Source organism: Tursiops truncatus, chromosome 15 (genome assembly GCF_011762595.2).
Source record: "Tursiops truncatus isolate mTurTru1 chromosome 15, mTurTru1.mat.Y, whole genome shotgun sequence".
Lineage (NCBI taxonomy): Eukaryota > Metazoa > Chordata > Mammalia > Artiodactyla > Delphinidae > Tursiops > Tursiops truncatus.
This window is the reverse complement of record NC_047048.1, coordinates 59,799,238-59,816,189: the sequence shown is the minus strand read 5'-3', so window position 1 is coordinate 59,816,189 and position 16,952 is coordinate 59,799,238. Positions and strand designations below refer to the sequence as shown.

The 16,952-nt window shown below is 45.5% G+C and overlaps 1 protein-coding gene across 7 annotated transcripts in view; it reads left to right on the top strand.

The window, feature by feature from the left end:
- Positions 1-16,952, top strand: part of BCL2L1 (BCL2 like 1) — a 51,957-nt gene that overhangs the window by 14,014 nt on the left and 20,991 nt on the right. The window contains exon 3 of one of the 7 annotated variants that reach the window (XM_019950829.3): positions 5,814-15,158. The exons of the other annotated variants lie outside the window; for them this stretch is intronic. Coding sequence (XP_019806388.1) covers positions 5,814-5,918 — 105 coding nt within the window. The 3' untranslated portion in view covers positions 5,919-15,158. Of the gene's footprint in view, positions 1-5,813; positions 15,159-16,952 lie in introns of those variants that run through there. 7 annotated transcript variants of the gene reach the window in all.

Below are 16,952 nucleotides of genomic sequence, written 5' to 3'. Positions count from 1 at the left end.
TAGGCTGCCATGGTTGTTATTTTGGGGCTCCAGGCCAGGTGCAGATTCAAAGGCTTGATTGAAGCCTTTTGGCAACTCTGGTCTCAGCAGGGGAAACATCATCTGTCTCCTGCCACCTGTGGCATCAATGCCAGGAAGGTACCCTGGGCAGGCCCAAAGGAACCCAGCTTTCTTGCTGCCCTCATGGAGTAAGAAATACCCCCCAGGCGAGGCCACTCCTTCCCTGCCCCACAGCTCCCTTTCCGAAGGGCTAAGGTGGCAATAAGGTACCTCCTGTCCAAGAGGCCCCCATAGTTCCGGCCCATGGAAGGCAGGGGTGGGGCATTGGGAGCCGTTGACAGCTGGGCCCAGCTAGGGGGAGGGGTCAGTTTGGGAGCAGGTGCAGATTTCAGGGAGGGCGGGGCCTGAAGGGAAGTAGGGATCTTGGTAAACTGCAGAATTTCCCTCCCCATCCCCCATCCCCAGACACAGCTGGCTTCTCCAGGAACCTGATGACCTAGTTACAATGCTTAGAAATTGTTAGCTTAGCTTGCAGTTCAGGGCTGTGCCAGTCTCTCCTCTCTGAGTCTTCTTGGGTCCAAAAGGTACCCTGGCATTCCCCTGTGGGGCTTCCATGTGCAGGACACACACCACATCACATGTACGGGCTTCTTGTCCAAGAGAGGAAAGAAGCAGTCATGCTTTTTCCCTTCTTCCCTGGTGTGCCCCACCCCTCCCCAACCCAGGGAAAAGACTCCCCTGCCCCCATCCCCTCCTTCCTTCTGTCTCTCTTGTGGGGGGTTGGTGGTGGCAAATGAAGGTCACAGACTCCTCCCCTGGAGGTTCAGCAGAGAGGGAGAGACTCCTGTTGCCCTAGGGGTAGCTTGAGCTTACTTAACCTTTCCCTCTCTGTCTGATGTTCAGACCTGATAAAAGTGGGGGAGGAAAAATCTGTTGGGGGCTCTGGAGGTCCTAGCCCTCCCAGGAAGCAGCTGCTCTTGGTATTCTTGATGTTTCCATCTCCAGTGCCTCCCTGGGAGAAATTCCATCACTGTTCAGAGCCAGATACAAAATTTGACAAACCAGTGCTGAATCCTACTTGCTCTATAGTTATCCTTGGACAAATTGCTTAATCTGTCGCAGCCTTAGTTTCCTCATCTGTTAAAAGATGAAAATAATGCCGTACTTTTCTTGAAAGACTCTTGATCATAAAAATAAGTGGTAAGATACATGGAACATTTATCATGGAGTCTGGCATATGTAATTACTCAGTATGACAGCTACTATTACAGCTGTTATTAGCAGATTGCCTTCACAGGTGATCAAGAAGCTGTGATCACTATCGGAGCTACACTCCAAGAGCAGACTTTTAGGCTGACAGAGTATATGTATATCCTTCGAACCAAGAACTTGGAGATTTTAAGACTCCTAAAGCTGGGGGTTGTAGCTCATAACCTTGTCCCCCACCTCCTCCACAAGGGCCCCAAATCATGCTGTACACAGTGGGGGTTTGGCCATTGTTGCTGGCTGGGCATTTGGTGATGGGGCATATTTTCTTTGGCACTTTGCCAAGTGCCTCCAGGAAGGCAGGGATCTCCCCTGCTTTATTCACTGCTGTATCCCTAGATCCTGCCATAGAACCTGGAACACAGAAGACATTCAATCATTATTTGTTGACTGAGTGGAAGACTTAATGAGTTGAATATTTAAAGAGCATAGGAGCATGCCTAGCATATAGTAGGTGCTTGACATGCATCTGAGTGATTAAACAAGGTGCTGTGGGGACTCTGGAGTTTTCCAGGATGGCCCCACTCCTTGTTTGCTGTGTGGCTGTAAGTCTGTTGCCTCATCTGCTGAAGAAAGATAACACCCGCCTTGCCTCCCTCATGGGCTATCTTGAGAGGCCCAAGGAGATGATAGATGAAAAAGCACTTTGAGAACTATAAATGTTTGGTCTTGTTGCTGCTCCTTGACTGAGGTCAAAACCCTGTGTCTCTCATTCTTTCATTCATTCTTTCACTCATTAATTCTTTCAACCAACAAGCACTTTTTGAGTGGAAGCAATATCGTAGCTCTCTCACTTACCTAGCTTCATGAATTTGGACAGGTTACTTTACTTCTTTAAGCCTGAACATCTATAAAATGGAAATAATCATTTCATAGGATTGTTGGGAGAAAGACTAATTAAGCAAGGTGCTCTGAGCTTACTGAAGGTAGAAACTGAATCTCATTCACTGCCATCAGCTACTCTTGTGCCTGGCACTTGGTGGCTGAGTGTGTAGTGTCCAAGTTAGTGAACATTCATAATGATGAGCGGTGTATGTAAAGTGCCCCAGCACAGAGCCTGGTATGGAGTAAAAGCTGGTTCCTTTACCAAATGCTGGATCTTTCCTTTTCCTCTCACTGTGAGGTTTGGTCATTCCTTAATTCATCCATTGGTTGCCCTCTGCAGTCTAATTACTTGGCAAGGCCAGATCTATGAGTAAGGGTCAAATGGGAAGTAGAGATGACTATTAACTCCTCACCCCCGGATGTCCTCGCCCACCTCTAGGCTCCACAGACTGCTGAGTGGGAGCTCTGACTGGCCAGAATCAGTGCTGCTTAAATATAAAAACTGGGAGGCACAGTGGGCCTCACCCCACACTCACCTCTGATTCAAAACAAGAACAACCACCTCTTGTTCTACCCACTCTCCGTCTGCTACTCAGTAAGAAAAATTTCCCTTTGCTCACAGCACCCACATTCATATGGAACCCTAGGGGTTACCATATCAAGGAAGTCTCCAGGGAGTCACTCAGAAATGGCCCTTTGGGCAGGGTCCCCTGGGACTGGGTCCAGCAGCAGGTGCAGGCAAGAGGCCCCAGGCTGGTGGCTAAGTGATGAAACTGAGAGGTGTGTAGAGCCAGACAAGAAGTCAGCCCAGAGGAAACTGCCTGCCTGTCCATGCAGGTGTCCAGGCACCTGGGAGCAGTTTCTGGGTCTGATTTAGTGGTGGAAGGTAGGGTTCCAAATTAGCAGACCACGATTCAGTGAGGGGAACCCATAGGACTCCAGAGCAAAGCCTGCAGTTGGCACCCAGGTCAGTTTCCTTTGAGCCCTTCTCAGACCCCTTCAGGGTAAAAGAGGTGCTTCCTCTAGGCTCCACAGCACCTACTACTGGAAGATCTCCAGGAACAATGGAATAACAACCATAGCTCCCTTTATGGGGCCTCTGCTGTGTTTGGGGCACTGTGCTGTGAGCTTCTGAAGAGAATGGGATCATTTCATTATTGGAAGTATGGCCTCTGGAGTGGGACAGAGCTGAGTTTGAATCTGGCTCCATCACATACCAGCCGTTTGATCTTGGGCTCATTCCTCCCCCTTTCTGAGCCTCAGTTCCCCTATCTCAAAAATGGAGATGGTAATACCTGCCTGGTAGGGTTTTTGTAAGGATGAAATGAGATCATACATGTCGAGCTTGGCACAGATGGTATAGTAATTTTAATAATAGCTAACATTTATAGAGCACTTACCCTTAAGTATTTCATATGTGTTAATTCATTGAATTCTCAAAACAGTACCATTGAGGTAGGCATTCTTACTATAATTCTCATTTTACAGAGGAGAAAAGTGAAGCATAGGGAAGTTAAGGAATTTGTACAAAGATGCTAGGTTGGTAAGTGGTGTAAAGTCGTGATTTGAACCTTAGTCTGGCTCTAAAGCCCACAGTGCTCTACTTGTGAATAAAGAGGGCCTAGTAAATGTTGCTGCTGTTACTCTTATACCCAGCATTGTAGCTGTCTGTGGTTTTTGGTCTATCTGCTGACTTCTGAGCTCAGTGAAGGCAAGAAACCCATCTTAATCACCTTGTATCCCCAGAGACCAACATAGTACTCATAGTACTCATTAATATTTGCCTAATGGCTGAGAATATTCCCTCTCTTCATTAATCAGTCAGTAGCTCTTTATCGACCATTTCCTGTAGGCTAGATTTGAGCTAAATCCTGGGAGGAATGCAAAGTACAACTCTGCCTCTGTAAACGGAAGATTGGGTGTGGGGGGGTGGGTGGGGAGAGCATTCCGGAGCACTGTGTCATGGCAGAAACTTCCACACAGGAGGCAGAAACAATACAGGTGGCTTGGGGATGTTTTCCAAGCTGGGATTCCCACCCCTCCCTGATGGGGCCACTCCCTCCATCTCCTGCAGAACGAGGTGACACAGATTCCTTGCTTCTGCCTGGGGTAGAAACTGCTCCTTCTCTTTGCTCTCTCTTTATTGAGGAGGATGCATCTTTCTTGTTCTGGCAGCCAGTTCGTGGGAGCCTAGAATAATGACAGGAGGAAAAGTCAGCTATTTGGAGCTAAGAAGGGACCTTAAAAAATCACTTCTGCCCCAACATTGCAGACAGAGTGGTCTTTTGAAAACCAGTTCAGATCTTGGCACATTCTTGCTTACAACCCTCCACCCAATTGGAATAAAACCCAGTCCTTACCTAGGCCTCTATGGCCTGCATGATCTGGTACTGGCTGCCTCTCCATCCTTCAGCACTCCCCCTTCCCTCTCTGCACTCATGGCTCAGGGGCTCCTGCTGTTCCTGGTTCCTGGCTCACTTGCCCCTGCCTGAGGGTCTGTGTAGTTGCTGTTCCCTCTGCCTGGAGTGCTCTGCCCCTGGTGTTTGCCTTGCTGGTTCTTTCAGTTGACTCAGCTCACAGGTCACCTCCTCTGAGAGGTTCTCTTTGACCTTTGGTCTAAAGTAGCCAAGGTACTTCTAAATCACTCTCTAGTCGTTTACTTTCTTGTATTTTTGTCACAGCACCAACCTATATCTGAAATTTTCTTTTTGTTTGTTTATTTGGTTTTTGTCACTCTTCTACTAGAATGTAAGCCCCATGATTATAAGGACTTTAGGTGGCTCATCATTTTATCTCTAATACCTAAAACTGTTCCTTATAGGTAGTAAACATTCAGTGAATGATTTTGGAATGAATGATTGAACAAATGAATAAACCTAAGACGTTGTTTTTATTTTACACATGAGAAAACTGAGTCAGCCCAGAGAAGCTAGTAAGAATTGTGAGTGTTCTTTCAACTTACCTTTTGAATGCTAAGTGCCATGTACTATACTTAGTGATTCACATGCATTATTTTTGTCACTTATCTTTGCTATAATGAATTGTTTCGGACATCATTTTTGTACACCATTGTAGCATTTAAAAGAGAACTGGACCAACTCATTTTATTGGAGCCTCACTTTGTTTTACAAAGAGTTGGAGGCAACTTAGGAAAATTCATATGATCAAAAGGATAAAATAGCAGGGGAAATCAAGGGAAAGGAAAGTATGGATAAGAAGATGATAAGATGGGGCTTCCCTGATGGCGCAGTGGTTGAGAGTCCACCTGCCGATGCTAGGGGACATGGGTTTGTGCCCAGGTCCGGGAAGATCCCACATGCCGCGGAGCGACTGGGCCCGTGAGCCATGGCCGCTGAGCCTGTGCATCCAGAGCCTGTGCTCTGCAATGGGAGAGGCCACAGCAGTGAGAGGCCCTCGTACCACAAAAAAAAAAAAAAAAAAAAAAAAAGAAGATGATAAGATGGATAAGCTTAATTCACAGAAGCAGATAGCATGGAAGTTCCGTTGAACTGAGCAGAGTTTTTCTATCATTCTTTATGATTGATAAGTAAATTATGCCCAGATTCGTGAAAATGATGGAGTTTTAAAAAGCCAGTCACACACATGACCTTGGGATTGTCCCAGACTGCATGTGATAGTCCAGGATTTGTTGGCTCCCTCACTGCCTCATACCTGGGCTCCTGGGCTGAGACAGCATGATGATCTTTCTCCTCCTTCACCAGAGGGGCCAGTGCAGCAGGGAGGAGTCCCCCCAACCCTTTCGGGACCCAGCCAACTTTGTTTCAAAGAGAGCCTTTTGGGAGCTTCCCTGGTGGCACAGTGGTTAAGAATCCACCTGCCAATGCAGGGGACACAGGTTCGAACCCTGGTCCAGGAAGATCCCACATGCTGCAGAGCAACTAAGCTGGTACACCACAACTACTGAGCCCGCACGCCTAGAGCCTGTGTCCCACAACAAGAGAAGCCACCGCAATGAGAAGCCTGCGCTCCGCAACGAAGAGTAGCCCACGCTCGCTGCTACTAGAGAAAGCCCACGTGCACCAACAAAGACCCAATGCAGCCAAAAATAAATAAATAAATAAACTGATTTAAATAAAAAAGAGAGCCTTTTTTCCAGATTTATTAATTGAGATATCTCCATTTGAAGACCCAGTTCTATCCTTGAAATACTTCCAGTTGAATTAGAAAAGACGTAATGCACATGAAAAGAGATCTTGTGAAAGCCAACAATAAATGCTAAATGCCAAATAAGAGCAGCACTTCACAGGAGAGGTGACTTTTGTGCTGGGACTTACCGCAGAGTGAGGGAAAAGAGGAGCTGGTGCTCCATGTGAGCTAAGTTGTGCAGGCTGGCATGGACTCTCAAGAAGAGACAGATAGGAGTGGTAGTCCATTTTGGAGTGTGTGTGAAAGGGTCACTTATTAGGTGATAAAGCCAGAAAGGTCAGCTGGAGCCAGATTTGTGGGAGCCTCAAGTGCCAGGGAGAGAGTCCGAGGCCCTCTTCGGCAGTCCTGGTATCCCAATATATATATCCCATTGCCAGGTACAGATGCCCATCCTGGCCACCTTCTGGTCCACTGATTCCCAGGTAGCAATGCCAGCACCTGGCATGAGAGCCAGGACCTAGAACTGACAGTGAGCAGAGGAGTAAGTGTGGGGTCCTTGTCAGTTTCGCCGGTGGCTGTCCCAGGTGCATTCATTCATTTGTTGATTCAGCAGATGTTTATTGAGCACCACCACATGCCAGGCCCTGTGCTGAGTGCTGGGGGTGCTGTGATGAACTAGACAGTCAAGGACACTGCTTTCACATATGTGAGCTGGGGAGGCAGCTAGCCTGAGAAACAAGATGATTTCAGATAGAGGGTTAAATAATTTAAAGAACATGAAACTGAGTAATGCAGTATCTAGGGAACCAACTTTATACGAGGAGATCAAGAAGGCCTCTCTGAGGAGGTGACTTTTGACCTGAGAGTAGATTAAGGAGCAAGCCGGCCTGGGAAGATTTGAAGCAAAGATTTTGCAAACAGAAAAGCAAGGCAGATTGAACTTGGCTCGTCCAGACTTTGGGCCCACGCAGATACTCGGCTCTGACACTGGTGGGCCCACTGTGGGCCTTGCTTCCCCTTTGTGTTATGGGTCTTTCACTCCTCCCTCCCAGGGATCCAAAGGGAGTTACGGCGACTACCACTTACTGAGCACCTTTCCCAAATCAGGCACTCTACATCCATTTTCTCGTTTATTCTCCCACCCAGCCTGTGTGATGAGTAGGCTGTCGGCTCCAGTTTCTTTTCCATGAGGAAATTGAGATTGAGAGAAATGAAGTTCCATGCCTAGGGTCCTGCAGCTTGGACACACTGGATCCTGAATTCAGACCCACATTGGTCTGGCTCCGAAAGCCAGGCTTTTTTCCAGTGCTCCACCCTCAAATAAGCGAAGCATTGTTAGTTCAGGATGTGCAGAAAGCTGCTGAGCAAAAGGAGAGTTAGGGCAGCATCTTGGAATGAGGGTCTTGAAGGACACCTACTGTCCTCTCATCTGATAGGACTCTTTTTGCTAAACTTCAGGAGGATGCTCCCAGAGCCCGAGGTTACTATTGGCCTTTTCCAGAGGCATGTTCGGGCTTAGCCAGCTGAGTATCCCCCAGTTTCCTGCTTTTACCATCTCAGCTGCTGGTCAGGAGGTTTAGGAAGGTGACATCATCTAGCTGAATCAGCTGCTGCTTCTAGACACATTAACGGGAACTGAAAGTCATTGCCCCTTCCTTCCTGCTCTGCAAGTCTCTTCAGAACGAGGCTGGGGTACAGACATTCCACCTGTCTGCAGGGTCTTAGCTGGAACAGTGCTCCCCACTTTTAAGGAACTAGAAGGTGCATTCTCCTGGACAAAGGTGTCCTCAAGGCTTCTCAAGCTAAAAGGAACAGTACCCTTGAGGGGTAGGATTCACAGGAGGGCCTCCATCCCTCTCCTCCACCTTCATTTATCCCTGTGACTTTGACGAGAATTCCTGACCCTTCTGATCTCCTTTGCCCAAGTCCAAGGCTCAGCTCCAGCACTGTAGGATGGGCAAACAAATGTTATTTGTGGACTTTGACCTTAAGGCATGTAGAGTCGGGTCAAGGGGACAAAAAGACAGCTTATATTTTAGAGCAGAGCATCCACCACACTATGATCTATTGGATATCCTCCCTTGACCCAATGACTGAAAAGGAAAAAAATAAAGAAAAAGAAAAGTAATAAGATGGCTCAGGGCCAGGTGACTAGGACAATAGACAGCTTACTTGCTCTGTGACTTTGCCTCTCTCAGCTTCACTGTTTTCATGTGTAAAATGGAAGTCACCAAGGTATGTGGCTCCTTTGATCATTGGAATATTACACAGCACATGTACAGCATTCAGCAGTGCATGCAGCACCCAGGGAGTACTCAGTGAATGGTAGCCCTGTAGATAGGTTCTCAAAAGAAGGCCATTGAGTAAGGGGAACTGAGCTTTGGAGTCTGGATAGGCTGTGGATGGATGCTGGCTGGAAGCAGACTATTCAGATGAGAAGAGGACAGACTTTGGATGCTGACAGTCTGCTGTGGAGTCTTGACAGGTGACTTTACCTCTTAGAGCCTCTGTTTTCTTCTCTGTAAAACTTGGGTACTGCTAGAACCTGCTTCACAGGACTGTTGAGGGGGTTAGTGAGGTGCTATCTTGATAATGGAAGCTGCTGAGGGAGTCCCCAGCATGTGCTGTTGTTGTTTCTCATTTGGCAGGAGAACTAGCCTGGTTAACGGCTAGAAGTGGGGGGACTTCTCTGGTGGTCCAGTGGTTAAGAATCTGCCTTCCAATGAAGGGCACGCGGGTTTGATCCCTGGTCGGGGAACTAAGATCCCACATGCTGCAGGACAGCTAAGCCTGCGCACCACAACTACTGAGCCCGCACACCACAACGAAAGATCCCGCATGCCATGCCACAACTAAGACCCAGCGCAGCCAAAATTTTAAAAGTTTAAAAAAAAAAAAAAAAAAAAGCTAGAAGTGGGATGTGAGAGGGCAGAGCTATTTTTTTTTTAAACATCTTTATTGGAGTGTAATTGCTTTACAATGTTGTGTTAGTTTCTGCTGTATAACAAAGTAAATCAGCTATACGTATGCATATATCCACATATCCCCTCCCTCTTGCATCTCCCTCCCACCCTCCCTATCCCACCCCTCTAGGTCGTCCTAGAGCACCTAGCACCCAAAGCACCGAGCTGATCGCCCCCGTGCTATGCGGCTGTTTCCCACTAGCTATCTGTTTTATATTTGGTGGTGTATATATGTCATTGCCACTCTCTCACTTCGTCCCAGCTTACCCTTTCCCCTCCCTATGTCCTCAAGTGCATTCTCTGCATCTGCGTTCTTATTCCTGTCCTGCCCCTAGGTTCTTCAGAACCATTTTTCTTTTTTAGATTCCATATATATGTATTAGCATACGGTATTTGTTTTTCTCTTTCTGACTTACTTCACTCTGTATGACAGACTCTAGGTCCATCCACCTCACTACAAATAACTCAATTTCGTTTCTTTTTATGTCTGAGTAATATTCCATCGTATATATGTGCCACATCTTCTTTATCCATTCATCTGTCGATGGACACTTAGGTTGCTTCCATGTCCTGGCTGTTGTAAATACTGCTGCAGTGAACATTGTGGTACATGACTCTTTTTGAATTATGGTTTTCTCAGGGTATATGCCCAGTAGTGGGATTGCTGGGTCGTATGGTAGTTCTATTTTTAGTTTTTTAAGGAATCTCCATACTGTTATCCATAGTGGCTGTATCAATTTACATTCCCACCAACAGTGCAAGAGGGTTTCCTTTGTCTCCACACCCTCTCCAGCATTTATTGTTTGTAGATTTTTTGATGATGGCCATTCTGACCAGTGTGAGGTGATAGATACCTCATTGTAGTTTTGATTTGCATTTCTCTGATGATTAGTGATGTTGAGCATCCTTTCATGTGTTTGTTGGCAATCTGTATATCTTCTTTGGAGAAATGTCTATTTAGGTCTTCTGCCCAATTTTGGATTAGGTTGTTTGTTTTTTTGATATTGAGCTGCATGAGCTGCTTGTAAATATTGGAGATTAATCCTTTGTCAGTTACTTCGTTAGCAAATATTTTCTCCCATTCCAAGGGTTGTCTTTTAGTCTTGTGTATGGTTTCCTTTGCTGTGCAAAAGCTTTTAAGTTTCACTAAGTCCCATTTGTTTATTTTTGTTTTTATTTCCATTTCTCTAGGAGGTGGGTCAAAAGGATCTTGCTGTGATTTATGTCATAGAGTGTTCTGCCTATGTTTTCCTCTAAGAGTTTGATAGTGTCTGGCCTTACATTTAGGTCTTTAATCCATTTTGAGTTTATTTTTGTGTACGGTGTTAGGGAGTGTTCTAATTTCATTCTTTTACATGTAGCTGTCCAGTTTTCCCAGCACCACTTATTGAAGAGGCTGTCTTTTTTCCACTGTATATTCTTACCTCCTTTATCAAAGGTATGGTGACCATATGTGCGTGGGTTTATCTCTGGGCTTTCAATCCGGTTCCATTGATCTATATTTCTGTTTTTGTGCCAGTACCATCCTGTCTTGATTACTGTAGCTTTGTAGTATAGTCTGAAGTCAGGGTGCCTGATTCCTCCAGCTCTGTTTTTCTTTCTCAAGATTGCTTTGGCTGAGGGCAGAACTATTGCTCATTCCCTCTCTCACCTGGACAACTCTACAGCCACCTCCATGCTTCTTCCCTTGCACACCGCCCCCCCCTCCCAATCTGTTAGCCATATAGCAACCAGTGATTCTTCTAAAGTAGAGGTCAGATCCTGTCATTCTTCAGTTCAGAACCCTCCAGTGACTCTTCATTCATGAGAATAAAAACCAACGTGTATACAGTGCAGGGACGGTCCCCTAGAAATAAGTGTCCTAGGCTCATTCCTAATCAGAAGCAGCCCTGTTCCAGTACCTTTGTCCCTGTGTGTGTGTGCATGTGTACAGGCACAAGTGGATGACACAGTGGTAATGCTATACATCCAGGACATTTCATAATAGGGAAGGATGTTGACCACTGCTTTGGGGTACCAAAGGTCATCTGGGCTGAGAAAGCTAAGGGCACTCAGGCAGGTCTTCCTCCCTTCTGAATCTGAGTCATTTCCTGAGAGATGTTGGTCATTCATTTATTTGTTCATTAACAAATAGTTATTGAGTACCTGCCATGTGTTAGACACTGAGCTATAGGTTGGGTATACAGTGTAAACTAACCAGAGTCCCTGTATTCACTATATGAGCAAAGGTGGGAGCAAGAGACCAGTAAGAAGCTGGGCAGGTGATGATGGTGGTTTGTACGAGGGTAGAGATGTGGCCAAAGTGGTGAGCAGTGGTCAGAGCATAGATACAATTTGAAGGTCAGGGCCACTGGATCTGCTAATGATTGGATAAGGGGTATGTGAGAGAAAAAGGAGTCCAGGTTTTTGGCCTGCGCAACAGGAAGGAACTTGCTGCCGTTTAATGAGAAGGGGAAGACGTCACGGCCAGTAGTTTCCTGCGAGGGCTCCTGCATGCAAGTCCTAGTTTGTTCACTCTTTGACTTTTTTTTTGGGCAAGTGTTTAAGTATACCAAGCCAAGGTCTCCTTGAATGTAAACCTGCTCTCTAGGCCATAGGCAGTCTGGTGCTGTGAAAATTAAATGGAGGTAATTTGTGTGAAGGGCTTTTAGGACAGTGCCTGGCATGTAGTAGGTCTCTGATCATTACTATTGTGGAAGACAGGGAAGCCCAAGACCAAGCAGGCATCAGCTCCCACCCCACCTCCACCACCCTCTCAAGGAAGCAGCTCAGACACCATCTGTCCAGCAGAGAAAAGCTGTAGGGAGACAGCTTTTGGGGGGCATTAGATAGATGAGCCCTTCCCAAGAAACCTAATCTCATTCTCAGCAGGTGCTAATCCCAGCAGCCTCCCTTGGTATCTGAGCCCAGCCCACCCAGTTCCTTCCCCGCCTCCACGCTGAGTCCCAGACCCTCTTCCCACTTCTCACCATCTCTAAGCTGCCACCAGCACACTTTCTTACCAGATGGAGGGGCTCCTAAAGGAGGAGACTGCCATCCATCTGACTGGGCCCAGTCCCTTACATGTGCAGGTCATCAGGGGCTTCAGGTGCCACCTGTCCAGAGTGCCCTGCCCCCACAGGTGCCAGTTCCTGGGCGTGGTGCTTGATCCAGGCAGATCTAGGCTGGAGCCAGCTGGAGCCAGAGACTCCCACTGTGCCCCAGCTGCTGCCTGCCCTCCCACCCACAGGCTGAGAAACAGGCTTAACTCTTTGGACACCACACATGTAGCCAGAGTTAGTGGTTGCAGTTCTGGCTCCCAGTATGCACTGTTCCAGTATAACTTTTTTTTTTTTTTAAGAAATTTATCATAAATACAACAGAGAATATCTTATGTGTATGTGAAGTTTCAAGACTAGGAAAATAATCACCTGTAAACTCATAACTCAGTTTATGAATACCTTAGAGCCCCCTGTGTGTCCTCTCCAATTACAGCCACACCCTACCCATTCTCCTGAGATTTGTGTCTGTCGTTCCCTTGCCTTTAAAAAAATGTTTTAGTGTGTGTGTGTGTATGCTTCTGCATGCTTTTAAATTTCATTTAAATATCATACTGTGTGTATTCATCTGCAGTTTTCTTTTTTCATTGAACATTGTGAGATCCCTCGATGTTATGTGTATAGTTGTAGTTCATTCATTTTCATATCCCTTTGTATGATTATGTCTCAGATTATGCATCCATTCTACTGTCAGTGATTATTTGGGTTGTTCCCTTGTTTTTGCTATTTCAAACAATGTGGTTTTGAACATTCTGTGTGTGTCTCCCTCGCATGCACACGTTCAAGAGTCTCTCCTGGGCAGTGGTTCCGAGACTTCAGCTGCTTATCAGAATCACCTGGAGGGCTTGTTAAACCACAGATTGCTGGGCTCCACCACCACAGTGCTTGATTCTGTATGTCTGGGGTTGGGGCCCTGAGAATTTGCATTTCTAACAACTTCCCAGGTGATACCGCTACTGCTGGTCCAGGAACCACACTGTGGGAAACATTACTGTAGGGTATATACTCAGGAGTGGAATTGCTTGATGGAAGGTAATGCCCAAATGTTTCCCTATGTGTTTGTAAGAATTTATGCTGGAAACAGCAGCATTTGAATTTCCATTGCTTTACATCTTAATACTTGATATGGTCAGACTTTAAAATTTTTATATAGCTGGTGGGTGTGAGATGGTATCTTGGGGTTTTAATTTGCATTTCTCAGTGGAGTTGAGAATCTTTCCTTACATCTGTTGACCGTGTTTCTTCTTTTGTAAAATACCTGTAAAAGTCTTTGCTCTGTTTTCTTTTCATATGCCTTTTTCTTATGGATTTTTAGAAATTCTTTATGTATTCTGAATACTAATCTTTTTTATATATAAATTTATTTATTTTGGGCTGTGTTGGGTCTTCGTTGCTGCACGTGGGCTTTCTCTAGTTGCGGCGAACAGGGGCTACACTTTGTTGCGGTTTGCGGGCATCTCGTTGTGGTGGCTTCTCGTTTCGGAGCACGGGCTCTAGGCGCACAGGCTTCAGTAGTTGTGGTGCATGGGCTCAGTAGTTGTGGCTCATGGGCTCTAGAGTGCAGGCTCAGTGGTTGTGGCACACGGGCTTAGTTGCTCAGCGGCATGTGGGATCTTCCCGGACCAGGGATCGAACCCGTATCCCCTGCATTGGCAGGCGGATTCTTAACCTCTGCGCCACCAGGGAAGTCCGTATTCTGAATACTAATCTTTTGTCTGCACGTGTTATGAATATAGGCTCGCAGTTTGCCTTTTCACTTTATATATGATGTCTTCTGATAACTAGAATTTCTTAATTTTAATGTAGTTGAATCTTTTCTTCCATGATTTACACCCTTTATGTTATGTTGAAGAAATACTTCCTTAATCTGTAGTCCTAAAGACATTTGTCTATATTTTCTTCTAAAAGTTTTAAAGTTTTACCTCTCACGTTTAAGTTCTTAATAGATCTGGAATTGACTCTCGTGTCATCTTAGTATTTTTGTTGGTGGAATACCCTTATTTCGATAGGTTTTAAACATCTACAGATCTGAATTATTTATAAATAACTTTAAAACTTGTACCTGGAGCTTATTATATACACTGCATTAATATTTCATATTGAACAAAGGTGCCTTCTTTGGGAAAGAGTTTTGATCACATTTAAACCCCTTCCAAGACTTTTGTTGGATTTTTCAAATTTAGATATGATAATGGTATTGTGATTGTGGATTTTTTTTTCTCTTTTAGAAATACATGCTAAACTATGTCTAGAATTTGCTTCAGAATAATACAGAGAGGTGAGGGAGAGTTGAAACACATGAAATCAGATTGATACTGAGTTGATAATTGTTGAAGCTGAGTGACGGTGGTTCATTTTATCATTCTGTCTACCTTTGTACATGTTGAAATATTCTCATAATAAAAAGTTAAAAATATCCAAGGACTATTTCCAGGGTTACTTATGAGGTAAAGCATCTTTTATTATATTTTATTAGCCAGGTATATATCTTACAGAGCCAGCTGGGTCTCCATTTACTTCCAGGAGTCCCTGATAGAGTGTTTTTAGCATGCAGGCAGATTGTTAAGGAAAACGGAGGAGAAGGAGTAGTAGGGGCCTTAAGGGAAGAAAGGTGGGGCTTCCCTGGTGGCACAGTGGTTTAGAATCCGCCTGCCAATGCAGGGAACACGGGTTCAAGCCCTGGTCCGGGAAGATCCCACATGCCGCGGGGCAACTAAGCCACCCGCGTGCCACAACTACTGAGCCCATGTGCCACAACTACTGAGCCCGCATTGCCACAACTACTGAAGCCCGTGCGCCTAGAGCCCGTGCTCCGCAACAAGAGAAGCCACCACAATGAGAAGCCCGTGCGCTGCAACGAATAGTAGCCCCTGCTCACTCACTGCAATTAGAGAAAGCCCGAGCGCAGCAACTAAGACCCAACGCAGCCAAAAATAAATAAATAAAATTTAAAAAAAAAGATCCAATGCCTTCTTTAAAAAAAAAAAAAGAAAGAAAGAAAGGTGGGAAGAGGGCTCCCTCCAGGACTAGGTTCCCTCCTTCCCCTTTTTTCTTCTGAGACTATCAGGGATAATTTTTACTTTAACCTGAACCTTCTTTCCCTGTTACTCTACCTGGACAGACTTAACCCAGAGGATAGAGGGACCTCATCATGGATCCTGGTCCTCTCCTAGGGCCAAAGGATCAGAGATGTTGGCAACCCTAGTGCAGTTGGTCACACAGCAGTGATGTTATTTTGCTGTCACAGGATGCAAATACCAGAGTCGTCTTTTTTTTTTCTGATAGTATGATAACTGGCCAAAGGGTCTGTCTTTGGGGAGTCCCAGCTGCTTCTCGTGGGAGAATTATTCTCTCTCTCTCTTCTCTCCTCTCTCAAACCACTCCCCCTTTAACTTTTTATTAGTTTTCTTGGAATAGATAGTATATTCATGGGGTTCAAATTTTGAAAGGAATAAATGTCTCCCTCCCACTTTTTTCTCCTAGCCACCCAGTTCCCTTCCTGGGAGAATGGACTCTGTAGACATAAGCAAACACATATGTTTCCCCTGGTTTTTATACAGATGGTTGTGTGCTATAAATACTATTTGGTACCTTGATTTTCTCACTTAACAGTGTCTCTTAGAGATCACTCTGTATCAGTCCATCAAGAGCTTTCTCATTCTTAATAGCTACGGAGTATTCCATACATGGTACCGTCCTCTATTTAACCAGTTTCCAGTGGTAAACACTTTTTTGCAGTCTTTTGCCATTAGGATACTCAATGAAGAGCCCGATATATTTGTCATTTGGCCCATGTATGACTACAGGGTATCTGTGGAGGATAAATCCCTAGATGTGGAATTGCAGGGTCAAAGGGCATGTGCACTTGTGATTTTGATAGATGTCACCAACCTGGGCTGGTAGCAGCAAGTGCCAGTTTACAGGAGCATCTTTCCTCCCCTCACCCCTTCCACTGGGCAGGGTTTGATTCAGCACATTTATTGAGTGCTTTCCAGTGCCAGGCTCTGGATACAAAGATAACACTTTCATGTATCAAGTGAAGTTGTTACTGTGTGCCAGACACAAGCATGTTATCTGGTAATAAAGCCACCGAAGGAGGAAGGTTTTTAGATGAGAAAATTGAAGCTCAGGAAGTTTAAATAGTGTGCTGTGGTCACTCACCCAAGCTAGTAAGTTGCGGAGCTGGGATTTAAACCCAGGTTTGAATCCTCTAACCCCTGTGCTCTGTGCTTTTAAAGAACACCCTGGCTGCCTCTTGGAAGGAGTAACACATGGTCTTAGAGTCTAACACAGATGAGGAATCAGACTCACAGTAACTGGCCAAAAGAACACATAGCCAGGAAGCTATGGAGTCCCCAGGGGGGAACCACATATGTCTGATCTGAGGCCTCTGGTCTGTACTGAGCTGCCTCCCTTCCTTCTATAGAAAGAGTTTCCAAATCTAATCAGGATTCTGTCAAGAGGACTTTCTCCATCCAGAGCTCCAGTTGCTATAGAGAGCCATAAGTCGTACTGGTTCTTGGTGTGCAATCTATTGGCCGTCAGAGGGGCCCATAGACATAACCCCATTTATTGAGTACCTGTTATGTGCAAGGTGCTATAAGGTGCACTAATGTCGTATTTTTAACCCTCACAATAATCCTGCTTGGGAAACATATTATTGTCCCCGTTGTCCAGATTAGTGAACTGAGAGTAAGACAGGTCAAATGCTAATAAGGACAGAATCCAAATACAATCTGTTAGACTCAGACAC